The 13,876-nt window shown below is 42.7% G+C and overlaps 1 protein-coding gene across 3 annotated transcripts in view; it reads right to left on the bottom strand.

Annotated features, from left to right (window-relative positions):
- NUP85 (nucleoporin 85) overlaps positions 1-13,876 on the bottom strand; it is a 29,095-nt gene extending 15,219 nt beyond the window's left edge. Inside the window, exons 1-7 of one of the 3 annotated variants that reach the window (XM_081218528.1) lie at positions 13,829-13,876; positions 10,999-11,092; positions 8,662-8,824; positions 4,327-4,397; positions 3,516-3,559; positions 2,327-2,396; positions 1,041-1,162 (exon numbers count right to left, since the gene is read on the bottom strand). In XM_081218528.1, the coding sequence (XP_081074654.1) occupies positions 1,041-1,162; positions 2,327-2,396; positions 3,516-3,559; positions 4,327-4,397; positions 8,662-8,824; positions 10,999-11,059 (531 nt within the window). In that variant the 5' untranslated portion in view covers positions 11,060-11,092; positions 13,829-13,876. The other 2 variants (XM_081218526.1, XM_081218527.1) reach the window with 2 other exon arrangements.

Genomic DNA, 13,876 nt, shown 5'->3' with positions numbered 1-13,876 from the left:
GTTTTGTTTTTGTTTTTTAAATATTTATTTATTTATTTAGGCTGTGCCAGGTCTGAGTTGCAGCACGCAGGATCTTCGTTATGGCATACAGGCTCTTTAGTTGTGGCATTTGGAATCTTTAGTTGCGGCATGCGTGTGGGACCTAGTTCCCTGACCAGGGATCAAACCCAGGCCCCTTGCGTTGGCAGCACGGAGTCTTAGCCACTGCGCCACTAGGGAAGTCCCAAGGTCTTTGTTTTTAATAGCTTTACTGAGTTACAATTTACACATTATAAACATTCACCTGTTTAAGTGTATAATTCGACGAATTTTAGTTGAGTTCCCAAAGTTGTGCACCATCACCACAATCCAGTTCTAGAACATTTCTATCGCCTCAAAACAACTCTCATGCTCATTTATATCAAACCCCTACCCCAGCAGCTATCCATTGGGTTTGTATTATCTTCATGCCTTCTAATCCTTAGATCCACAAAGAAATCAAAATTCCCTCTCACTGCAAAGTCTACAAAGCATTGTTTTTCTTACATGATAACTTAGTTCAAAACCCTCCCACAGGGCTTCCCTGGTGGTGCAGTGGTTAAGAATCCGCCTGCCAATGCAGGGGACATGGGTTTGAGCCCTGGTCCGGAAAGATCCCACATGCCGCGGAGCAACTAAGCCCGTGTGCCACAACTACTGAAGCCTGCGCATCTAGAGCCCGTGCTCCGCAACGAGAGAAGCCACTGCAGTGAGAAGCCCTCGCACCGCAACGAAGAGTAGCCCCTGCTCGCCGCAACTAGAGAAAGCTCGGGCACAGCAACAAAGACCCAACACGGCCAAAAATAAATAAATTAAATAAATTTATTAAAAAAGAAAAAAAAACAAAACCTCTCCCACGGAGCAGGGAAGAAAAAAGACCTAAGCATGTCTCCATAATTGCAGACTCAAAGAACCAAGTGCACACAGGCTCAGCAGGCAAACCCTCAGGCCTGCCTGTGAGCACAGGGAAAAGAGAATATAAGGTGGAAGGCAGGGAGGCCCAGCCTGCATAAGGGTCTTACCAAGTTCCAGAATCTCTCGTGTTTGCTTGGATTCTCACTGCCCAGAACATCTGCCGACAAACTGTCCACCTCACACACGTGCAGTTGGACCCAGTCAAGGAGGTGAAGGAGAAGACGGCCGGCTGGAAGGAAAAACTCTCATCACACACAAAAGCAGTAAATTCCAATTTCCCAAAGTACAGAGAACGTAGGACACACGAGCTGACTATGTAGGAAGTGGTTTATCCCTCTTAAGTGAGCACACATGTGGTCCTGAATAAAGGGCTGAGCTAGCAAATGGACTTTTATGGAATGCTTCCTCTGGCCAGGCAGCTCCACCTTCCACTGAATCCTGGGAAGGGTTGGATATAAGACCCAGACATCACCACCCCACCACCCCCAAGATTCTTCAGAACTATGCAATACTCACTGGCTATGTAAGTCATGGCCATATAGGTGCCAGGTATGCAACAATGATAAAAACATAGCAACAGCCCTCAAAATCTACTGGAGGAGGCGGGCAGATAAACAACTAATTTTAATATCAAGTTGCTCTGTGCTTTAGCAGGAGTATGAATAAAAAGCTATGACTGCAAAGAGACTATTAATACACATTTATGAATAACAGTTAACATAAACCATTAAAAGAATGCAAAAAAGCCTGTAGCACCTCCACAGAGAGCCCACTCAAGCCAGGATACTGTGCTGACCACAATTTAATTCAAGATCAACAGAATAATTCGGAGTGGACCATTAACTTGTAGGGTTGCCCCTGCCCCAATCACTAGTGAAAGAATTGTCAAAGTGACTTTGCCGCCTACCACCTAATTCCTCTTCATATCCATAAAACCTTTTTCCTTTTTAAAATTTTAAACAACAGAAATGTATTGTCTCACATTTCAGGAGGCTAAAAGTCTGAGACTAATGTGTTGGAAGGGTTCGTTCCTTCAGAGGCTAAGGAAGAACCTGTGCCACACCCCTCCCCTAGCTTCTCCTAAAACTTTCTTAAGCTTGACCAGTCCATGATATAAATATCGACCACCCCTTTCGCACGCTAGTTTAATATGTTTTCTTGGTATTTTTCAGGGGTCACCTGCCTAAGATTTCAGATTTTCAGAAGATTGTCTGATTCTTTTTGCAGTATCTGACAAAACAGCAGGCTTCTTTGGGTATCATGTAATACTTTCTGATGGTTATGTTGATGAAAAGCAATGAAAAGAGCATTCTAGGCAACAAAACACTCATCACAACATAGAAAAGGGCAGGGGGACACCTCTGATGTTGTGACAAGATGATTCTGTGCTCACCTGGGGCTACTTCAATAAAAAGAATCTCACAAAGGTTCCAAATGAGCTCCATTGCTGACAGACTGGAGACCTAAGGAAGAAATGGAGACAAAGTTTTGACTGAAAACATTCCTGAGGTTTTTTCTTAAAGCAAAGAAACAAAGGAGAGCTTGAAACACATCATGGTCATTCATTAACTCAACATTTACTGACCATTCCTATGGCAGGGTTTCCCACAAAGCAGCCAGTGAGAGAATTTTAGGGGGTGGGACACAGACTAATATTTTCTATTTTAATGGTTGTGGTTTTAGTTTAACATGCATTAGAAAAATATAACTAGCTAATTACACCCATGATCTTGATGAATATTATGGTTTAGGAAGAGGCTTTGAGTGTAAAGGGAGAGGCGATTTTTAGAAAAATATTCACTAAATAATATTACAACATATAGATACAGCAAAAATTGTGAAGTTGGTATTCAAGGGACTGACACTTAGGAAACAGTCTACTAAAAAGCAAACCCGGGACTTCCCTGGAGGTCCAGTGGTTAAGACTGCGCACTTCCAACGCAGGGGGCGCAGGTCTGGGAACCAAGATCCCATGTGAAGTGGCAAAAACAAAAAACAAAAAACAAAAAACCACAAACCCAATATAAGACACCAAAATAAATCGGGTCTGGACCCTGCCCTTAGGATATGCAGTATTCCCTCCCCCACCATTCTTCTGTGCAAAATCACAAAATACCTTAATCATAAGGAAAAATAAATGTTTTGATGACAGAGATAATGCACCAGTCCCTATTCACTACTGAGTTTGAACAATATCAAAATTCTAACCAAAGAAAGAGAATTCTTTAAGTCATCTTCCAACTAAAGTTAAACAACCGGCAGCTTAAAAATGCTGGGTTCATTAGCTGAGTTCAGTTTATGAGACTAACCAGTGATTCCAAAAGCTTAGCTCACTATCTCAGGTGACACAATGTGGTTAGAATTTATATTTCCCATTTAGCAAGCACATCCTTGTGTTCTAATGTGTGAGGCCTTGAAGGGGGCACCGGGAAGTTCAAGATGATTCTTACCACCCCAAGGAGTTGCCTATCTACCTGGAAAGAGAGACTTCTGCAAAACCACTGATTGCAATGCCACTACAGGTGGGTGCTGAGGATGTAGCTGGACATAAAGGAGGTACGAGTACAACAAAACCCCCTTACCTGGATGCTAAACTGGCGGTCACTGGCTGGATCTTTACCAGCAACTAACAAAACACAAGACATTTTAAGTGAGCAATAAAACTTTAGTCTTACTGTTATAGCTTCACATATAAGTACTGTGGCTTGTGCCTGCTAAGACCATCCATTTTCACTATAGATTTTTAAAAAAATGCTTCATAGCTCTGTTGTAGATGAATGATCTCAAACCAAGGCCTTCAAACTACAAGTGGCTCTTTCAACTACAATACAGCAAATGTAGAGACCACCATGTTATATAAGACTCTACCCAGCATCTAGGAGGCACATAGCTCTTGTGGTTATGATGACTTTAAATCACCAAGGTCAAAGAACTGGGAATGTGATTATCGAAGATTTTTAATTTGGCCCTTCAGCCTCGTATGTGTCAGCATAATATGTTCTAATTTCAAAAACGTACTCAAGGGCTTCCCTGGTGGCGCAGTGGTTGAGAGTCCGCCTGCCGATGCAGGGGACACGGGTTCGTGCCCCGGTCTGGGAAGATCCCACATGCCGCGGAGCGGCTGGGCCCGTGAGCCATGGCCGCTGAGCCTGCGCAGCCGGAGCCTGTGCTCCGCAATGGGAGAGGCCACAACAGTGAGAGGCCCACGTACAGCAAAAAAAAAAAAAAAAAAAAAAAAAAACGTACTCAAGACAATTGCCAAAAAATTAAGGATTATGTAAGATGGGAAAGTAAGAGTTTTGAACTGGAATGTCAATCAGATTTTAGCTTGTCGTATTTATAGCCAGATAAATCCTTCAACTACTATTACATACAAACAGACAAAGTCCTTACTTGCAAGCTGGTGCATTTCCTCCAGGCATGCTCTTATGACTGATCGGTAGTTTTTACTTACTCGAACCAACCTACAAACAATGAAATGACATACAAGACGAATCTGGAACAGTTTGTGGTGACAGAAAGTAAGGAACATCTTGTGAAGATAGAAAGTATAAAAAAAAAAAGATAAGAAGTTGCTGAAAGACAGGAGCCAACTTGAAGGAGCTCCTAATGACCAAAGCTGAAACAACTTGAGTGACAAAATAAGTAAAACACCACATAACCCACTGACTAAAATAAATATCCTTGAGTCCACACTGATATTGTTGCAAATGAGACCCACTGATGGACCCTAAAACCAGTGGCTGAAATTTGAGGAGAAATGGGATTTGCATAGTCTCAAGGTTTCTCTCCCAAATACTTATTAGTTACACAGGGAAAGATGATAACTTTACAGTACAGAAACCCAGTAGAAACCACATTAACCAAGCAATCAGGGTCAACAATAACATAAGAAGGCATCAACATCATGAACCTCGTGATATGATGTACTGAGAAGGACATATCACACCACTTCTGTGGTATTCTTGCTAAAAATGCATAACCTCTGTCCAACCATGAGAAAGCAACAGACAAACCCAGGACAGTTTTGAGGGACAGTCTCTAAGACAATTGGTCAATATTTTTCAAAAGTGTCAAGGTCGGGCTTCCCTGGTGGCACAGTGGTTGAGAGTCCGCCTGCCGATCCAGAGGACACGGGTTCGTGCCCCGGTCCAGGAAGATCCCACATGCCGCGGAGCGGCTGGGCCCGTGAGCCATGGCCGCTGAGCCTGCGCGTCTGGAGCCTGTGCTCCGCAACGGGAGAGGCCACAACAGTGAGAGGCCCGCGTACCGCCAAAAAAAAAAAAAAAAAAAAAAAGTGTCAAGGTCATGAAGGAGATGAGGGAGAAAAAACTAAATGCAATCTCATTTGGCTGCAGAAGAGAAAAAAGGACATTAGTGGAAAACTTAGTGAAATTCAAATAAGGTCTTCAGTTAATCATACTGCATCAATATTTTTTTAAATTAATTAAGTAATTAATTTTATTTTTGGCTGTGTTGGGTCTTCATTGCTGTGTGCGGGCTTTCTGTAATTGTGGCGAGCGGGGGCTACTCTTTGCTGCGGTGCAGGGGCTTCTCATTGTCAAGGCTTCTCTTGTTGCGGAGCATGGGCTCTAGGCACACAGGCTTCAGTAGTTGTGGCGCGTGGGCTCAGTAGTTGTGGCGCACAGGCCTAGTTGCTCCGCGGCATGTGGGATCCTCCTGGACCAGGGCTCGAACCCGTGTCCCTTGCATTGGCAGGCAGATTCTTAACCACTGCACCATCAGGGAAGCCCAATACTGCATCAATGTTTAAGTTTCCTGGTTAAAATACCAGTAATGTGGTTATGTAAGATATTAACATTAGAGAAGCCTGGTAAGGGATGTACAGAAATCTATTATTTTTGTACCTTTTCTATAAGTTTAAAATTAGTTCCAAATAGAGTTCTTCAAAAAGGAAATAGCAAATTGTAAAGCAACTATACTCCAATAAAAATTAATTAAAAAAAAAATTTGGTAGAAGGGGTTCTACAACTAAGCAGGTGGCAACAAGGTCATCTCTCCATCATCACCATAGGCTGTTGGAGATAGGAGAGACCTCACAGGTCTATCAGTCTGGGTCTTTGTTTTGGAAATGATGCGAAAGAAGCCTAAATCATGGGGCTTCCCTGGTGGCAAAGTGGTTAAGAATCCGACTGCCAATGCAGGGGACACGGGTTCAAGCCCTGGTCTGGGAAGATCCCACATGCCACGGAGCTCCTAAGCTTGTGCGCCACAACTACGAAGCCTGCACTCTGGAGCCCGCGAGCCACAACTACTGAGCACACACGCCACAACTACTGAAGCCCACGTGCCTAGAGCCCATGCTCCACAACAAGAGAAGCCACCGCAGTGAGAAGCCCTCGCACCACAACGAAGAGTAGCCCCCGCTCACCGCGACTAGAGAAAGCCCGCCCGCAGCAACAAAGACCCAACACAGCCAAAAATAAATAATAAATTAATAAATAAAAAAAAGAAGCCTAAATCATGCTCTAAACACACCCGCACACACAAAGGAAATAGCAGAACAAAATAAACAGAAAGCAGTTGGCTATTAGTTACCAATATGCAGATCCTTAGCAAGAAACATTAGTTCTAAATGAAGAAACCTAAAGGCCACCTACTGGCTCCATTTATTTTCATTCTTATTTATTTATTTATTTTCTGGCTCCATTTAAAGATGAACAGAAGCTACAATGGGGCCACCAGGAGGTGAAGCAACTTGCACACACTGTCTCACCTAATCCTCACTACTCCTTACCCCCTTTCACAGTCAAGATTCAGGCCCAAATAAATAACTCACCCAGCCAAAAAACAAGGTAATATGCTGACCCTCATGCACAAAACAGGAGCTACCATCCCACCATTAGTAGGATATTTACTAATTTATTAATTCAGCAAACATTTCAGAGCACCTACTGTATAGATGTACGAGGAGATCTGGGAACAGAGGGCCCACATAAATAAGACGGGGTCCCTGCCTTCCAGGAATTACAGGACTTTTGACATATTTTTTCCCTGGAGTCATAATAGATTTCTCTGAGTTATCAATATTCTGTACCAGAGCCTCTTGTCACCAGTGATCTCTCATACACAGACACATACGTAGACACAGACAGACACACACACACACACACACACACCAGGGTATCCTCCAGGGTGATTTATTTGTAAAATGCTTATCAAGGAAGCAAAATACTGTGACACTGTGGTTAATAATAAGACATATAAAACTGGTGTTCGGGACTTCCTGCAGGGGGTGAGGGTTCGATCCCTGGTTGGGGAACTAAGATCCCCCATGCTGCGCAGTGCAGCCAAAAAGTAAAAAAAAAAAAAAAAAAAAAAAAAACTGGTCTTCATCCCCAGTCCCTGACCCACAGCTCCTAAAATCTTTGAAAATTCCTAAGTGATAAGAGTGCTAGAAGCATCTTTTGTTCCAACTCTAGGTGGCTCCTGGATGAGGGCTGGTCACAAGAAAGACCGAGTCATAATTAGAAACTTGAAATTTTTAGCCCTGTCCCTGACATCTCTAGAGAGGGGAGAGGGCTGGAAATGGAGATAGTAATTGATCATGCCTACATGAGGAAGATTCCATAAAATCTCAATAGCGTGGGGTTTGGAGAGCTTCCAGGTAGGTTAACACATCCATGTACCAGGATGGTGACACAACCCAGCTCCAGAGACACAGAGGTTCCTGCACTTGGGACCCTTCCAGACCATGCCCCACGTACATCATCTGGCTGTTTTTCTGTGTCCTTTCTCATATCCTTTAACGAACTGGTAAATGTGTTTCCTTGAGTTCTGTGAGCTGCTCTAGCAAATTAATCAAACCTGAGGTGGTCATGGGAACCTCTGATTTATAGCCAAGTTGGCCAGAAGCTGTGGGTAACCTGGGGACCCACTATTTGCGACTGGCATCTGAATGGGGGACAGTTTTGTGGGACTGAGCCCTTAATTTATGCGACCTGATGTTATCTCCAAGTAGGCAGTGTTAGAATTGAGTTGAATTGTAGGATACCCAGCTTGTTTCAGAGAATTGCTTGGTGGGGGAAAACTCCCAGACATCTGGTGTCAGAAGTGTTGTGAGGAAAACACAGGAGCGAAAAAACTGTTGTTTTTTTTTTTTTTCCAATACAGATACCAACACTGTCCATTCCCTAACCGTATGAATGGATTCTAAGAAAAACCTAACACAGGGGTTCTCAAAATCCACTGTGCTTAAGACTCACCTAGAGATTTTAGGATCCACCCCTAGAAATTGTGGTGATATGAGGTGGGGCCTGAACAAGTACCTGACACTGATGCAGTTAACTCATGAACCACACTACAAACAATTCTAGTCTATAAATAACACAAGTTTTCTGGTCTCTTCACCAAAAAAATGCTTTAAAAATAATTCTTTAAAGACAAAACAAAACTCCCAACAGTGGAACCTCATTCAATGACTCTCAGGTGCTTATTTGGCTTAAATTTTATCTTTGGAGGGTAAGTGAGGTAGGAATATAAACAAAGCAGCAGCCAGTAAGTCAATCAGCAGCCATTTGCACATTCTCTGTAAGACATTTCCATCCATCTCCATTTATACTGCCCACTAAAGAGGACACAAACTAGAACCAGGAGTCCCTCATTTCTCCAGGAGAGCCATCCATCATGCAAAAGGATAAGGATGCATTTCATTTGGTTTTCCACAATTCAGTTGTGGGCTGCAGCACCTATCAGCAGCCTACTTACTGAGTTTTTCTGGATTTTCCAGTCAACTCTTCTTCAATTCTCTGGAGGCCCACAAAGATCCCATGGGATTCATTGAAGAGTTTTCTCAGGATTTGAGAGTAAACATCCTCATTCTTTCGGATTATATGGATAAAGGGGCAACCTGGCACCATGTCTGATTTTTCTGAAAAACAGAAAAAAAAATTTAACACCTATCACCATCATCCTCATAAAAGAATCCACTCTAAAAACTTTGAGTATCTAATTACAAAAGCTTCAGCTTCTTTGCTACTGATTTCATTTATTAAAAATGATATGAATTATCATTTATCCACATGTGAATTTTTATTTATTTGGTTTTTTTGGGGGTCACGCCACGTGGCATATGGGGGTCTTAGTTCCCCGACCAGGGCTCAAACCTGTACCCCCTGCAGTGGGAGCATGGAACCTTAACCACTGGAATTCCCCAAACATGAATTTTTAAACACAAATGTTTACTCTCAGACTTTACTCCTCAATTCACTGGCATATTTTGTAATGACCTTTCACCTCCATCAACTGAAATATACTAGAAAAAAAAAGTAAACTCACTTAATATTAGCCTATGTAATATTCAGTAAACAAGATAAGCCTACAGCTGAAGTTTTATATAACATCAAAGTAAATATTATTTTTATATTACTTTTTTACTGCCACTACTCCTAAAACAAAGAATCAAGAACTGACTAAACTATTTTGCAACAGTGATGAAAAGGCTCTATAATGATAAATTATTAACCACCAACTTGTGGAAATTTCTTATATAACAGCTTCTCAAATAAGTTGTGATAATGTTCAATAGCTTGTCTTGAAAGTGATTTCAATAGATATAAACAAAAAAAGAAAAAAAAACTTGAGTTTCCAACAATCGAGGACAAGCCAGAAATGTTGATAAGCTTTCCTATTAAGTAGGAAAAGAGGCCATCCAGACCTAGTCACGGAAGTTTCTCTTCTGAGCAACTTCTACAGCTCTGCCAAACTTGAGATCTTCAATACCAACATATCCCATAAATATTTAACAACATTAGGGATAATTTTTTATTTATTTGTTTATTTACTTATTTGGCTGTGTCGGGTCTTAGCTGCAGCTTAGTTGTGGCATGGGCTCTAGAGCGCGGGCTGAGCAGTTGCAGTGTACGGGCTCTCTAGTTGCGGTGCGCAGGCTCTAGAGCACAAAGGCTTAGTTGCCCTGCAGCATGTGGGATCTTAGTCCCCTGACCAGGGAATGGACCCGTGTCCCCTGCATTGGAAGGCGGATTCTTAACCACTGGACCACCAGGGAAGTCCACGTTAGGGATAATTTTTAACTATAAAATCAAGAAAAACTACATTGCTTAAAAATTACATGAACTGGGCTTCCCTGGTGGTGCAGTGGTTGAGAGTCCGCCTGCCGATGCAGGGGACACGGGTTCGTGCCCCGGTCTGGGAAGATCCCACATGCTGCCGAGTGGCTAGGCCCGTGAGCCATCGCCGCTGGGCCTGCGCGTCCGGAGCCTGTGCCCCGCAACGGGAGAGGCCACAAGAGTGAGAGGCCCGCGTAGCACACACACACACACACACACACAAAAAGACTCTTAAAAAAAAAATTACATGAACTTCATACCATGTAATCTGCCAAAATTATATGACCTTCATTAGCTCAATCTGTTCCTTGTAAGAGGAAAACCTCCACATTTGGATAAAGAATGTTGCAAATATTGCAAGAAAATCTCTTCAGCATTTTCTGAGATTTCTCTCTTGAAAAGGAGAAAGGAAAATCAAATATCAAGATTTCAGTTTTACCTTGCTACTAGAGGGAATCTGTATCGGAAAGGTAAGATCCATGTCCGATACCTAATGGAGCTTAGAGAACAAAGCCAAGGACAAATCATTTTGCTCTCCAGCTCGTTTGTGCTATGTATTAATAGCCTACGAAATTCAATCAAGTTCACAATGGTAACATAAAGGTAAGAGCTATTACATTTGCAAAAATTCACAATGAGGGGACTACTAGAAAGAGAATTAGTTTTTAAAAATAAATAAATAAATAAGAGAATTAGTTACTCTGGACAAAAAGGAAAAAAAGCTTCACATTTTTAAATATAAAGAAAACCTTTCTTTAACACTGGAAGACCATTGTTAACCTTTTTTCCTGGACTCAAAATCTGCCAGGTCTCATAAATCAATGAAAATCTTAAATAGCTACATAGTTTCAAAAATGAACATGGTACAAAATAAATGCAACTGTTTCATATTTCAGCTAGTCATATCTGAGAGAAGGAAAAAAAAGATGTGCCAAGATAGATAATCTAAAAGAAAAGAAAAAAAAAAAAAAACTACCTTTTTTGTTGAAAGAGGTTTCACACACCAGCATCTCCCCTGGACCCCAGTCAAAACACATTTGCTTCTTCTGGGAATTCACTCCCGGAATCAACTAGTAAAAAAAAAATAAGATGCAGAAATTGTTATTCTTCCTAAAGGTTTTGTTTTCAAATGACTTGCAGGTATAATCCTAGAAGCCAGTGGTCGTGAAAGTTATTAAGTGCTAATCTATGAACACAGCTGAGTGTGACTGAGATCAGCCCTGTCTGTTAGACCCTAAATGAACAAGTGAATTTTGCTAGGCATGTCAACCCAGCCTGTCACTTCTGAAGTGTTGATAAAAAGTAAAGCTACACCCCAATCAATTACTATATGGTTATTCGGTGATCCGTAGTTCAGAAAAAGGGAAGTTAAAAAAAATTAAAAAGGAATTGAACTGTTTGTTAACTCACTAAAAAGACAGAGACCTCCGATCCCATGGCTTCTGTGTCACATCTTTTATGACTTGATTTTTTTACTCCAACTCAGACCAACCCCTCTAAGTCTCAGCTTCATAAATCCAACTGCCTAATCCACACCTTTATGAGTTATCTAACCTCTAGAGCTATATCCATAACGTCAAGAATCAAAAAAGGAACTCTTGATGCTCATTCCCAAACCTCATTCCACTCCCCCAGTGGGACCAAGCCTTTCCCAACTGTTAGGAACAATCCTTGCAATACCCCGCTTTCCCTCATCACCCACTGAGTTTATTTTAGCTAAATATGCATCTGTCCTATACCCCAGCAATTCCATTTCTAAGTATTTATCCGGAAAGAAACAACCAAAGAAAGACAACAAGAACTGTAACTTATATTTCTTAAGAGCCCTTGACCTAAAAAGATAAGACCACTGGCCTAGAAAAACTGCTCAAGATTATTCTCTCTCTGAATCTACACTTAAACATCCCTGAATCTGCTAATTACTAACTGGCCTTCATGTGCCTTGATAAGAGGAAGCAGCTGCATGAAGAGCAGGCACAACAACTGCTACACAGGGTGACAATGGTTTTCAGGGTTATTCATCAGCCTCCTGAGGGTGTGTTCAGCCTAAGCCCAAAGAGCAGACTAACTCTCAAACACCCACGTGACTGAGTTTGAACTTGCAGAGTTGAGGTTCAGATTCTAGACTATGCAGTTCTGCCAAGATCATGCCCCCCTGAGAGGCTGTGTCCACAAGGCCAACCAGTTTCCTACCTGGTCTCCCCAACACCAATGTAAAGCTGGGTTATCACAGGTCAACCATCACTACTTGGGGCAAAATTAAGCTTAGATCATTTTCATTCCATTTGTAAATGCATGACTCATTGTCATGGTTCAATAACAAAGTGGCTCTCCTGGGCTGCACAGGGTACTGGAAAGGTTTCCCCATCCAAAGATTCGGACATAAGTGAAGGAGGGAAAAGCAAGATTAACACATAGTCTGTAAAAGTTCCAGTGATTCCGATAGCCTAATTTTTCACCCCGGAAACACTGACATAGTCCTTGATAGACATTTAATATTTAAGATACTTTATACATGCATTAAAAGTTAACAGTCTATAGCATATAGGAGTAAGCTTTATAGAGAGTAACAACCCACGTTAACTGCTATTTGAGATCTCATGTCTCTTTTTGTCCAGTTAGCTTTGAAATGACTTCTATTTTCAGTTTTTTGTTCTGTCAGATACTGCTTTGCAATCTGATGGCTTTAGCTGAAAACTGAAGGCATCTTAACCTTCTAAAACGCAAAAATACAAAGTCAGACAACTTGCAGTTTAGTGGGGCTTATAGGTTACCAAGAGCTAAGAGATGCAGAACAAGCCTAAACGGACAGAAATATTTGACCTAGTCAGGAAAGGCTTTCCTGACAAAGAGGATACTGGAGCTTGTATGTAAAAAATGAGCAGGATATAAACCTAAGAGAGAAGAGATCCCAGGCAGGGGGAACGGTAGGTGTCTCTTATCTAACAACCATGAATCTCTTTATAAGCATCGTAGATCATCCACACCTGACATACTCTCTTGAGAGTTCAAATACAACTGAAAGGAAACAGAGCAATAAAGGCAAGAATCGTCGCCCGAAAAAAAAAAAAAAAAAGAATCGTCGCCCGAAAGAATAATTATATTTAGTAAACCTTGGGCCAACTCAAGCAAAGCCAAGCTCACGGCGTTGCAATGTGAAGCTTAGCTCGGTTGGGAGAGAAAAGCCCCAATTCCTGTGCTTGGTTCAAGCCCGCTCATTAAAGCATTAGCCCAACAGGAAAAGCCAGAGAAGTAGGAAGGTCGGGAAGACAAGGGACGGAAAGGGATGGAGTGGGGCCTCCAGGGCCAGGTATTCTGAGTATACAAAGGGGCAGAAACCCAGAGACCACTGCGACCCAAACACGGGCACCTAGTTAATGTGACTTCTGGACGATGGCAATTGTACTGAGGAAAGGGGACGAGCACCTCGCAGGCGGCAGAGAGATAGACAAGCCTGCAGGGACGAAGTGGACCCAATCCTCGGACCTAGAACAGTACTGTTCGGGGCACCCTTACAGTGACTGTCGGCTCGCCATCTAGGTCCTCCATAGCGCAGCACCTCACCGCCCGGAACTCGCAAGGCAGCCAACGCTCGCAGCTCGGGCCTCCCGCTCAGAGCCGGCTGAGAGAGAGGACCCCGTCCGAGCACCTCCTGAACTGCCTGCAGGGCCAAACCTCCAACGCCGCAGGGGTCTCTCCTCTTGGCCACGACCACCCCTCTGCGGCACTCCACACGTGTCTCTCCTTCCTGGCCTCGACAATACGACAGGGAAAACAGCGCCAGCGGCAGCCTATCCACACAGTACCTCTCTCGCCAGATCCGGCGCCGCCACGGACAACCCCAAGCCAGGCAG

This window comes from Mesoplodon bidens, assembly GCF_964165515.1.
Source record: "Mesoplodon bidens genome assembly, chromosome: 19".
NCBI lineage: Eukaryota > Metazoa > Chordata > Mammalia > Artiodactyla > Ziphiidae > Mesoplodon > Mesoplodon bidens.
The sequence above is the reverse complement of the archived record's forward strand: the minus strand, read 5'-3'. Positions and strand labels throughout refer to the sequence as shown.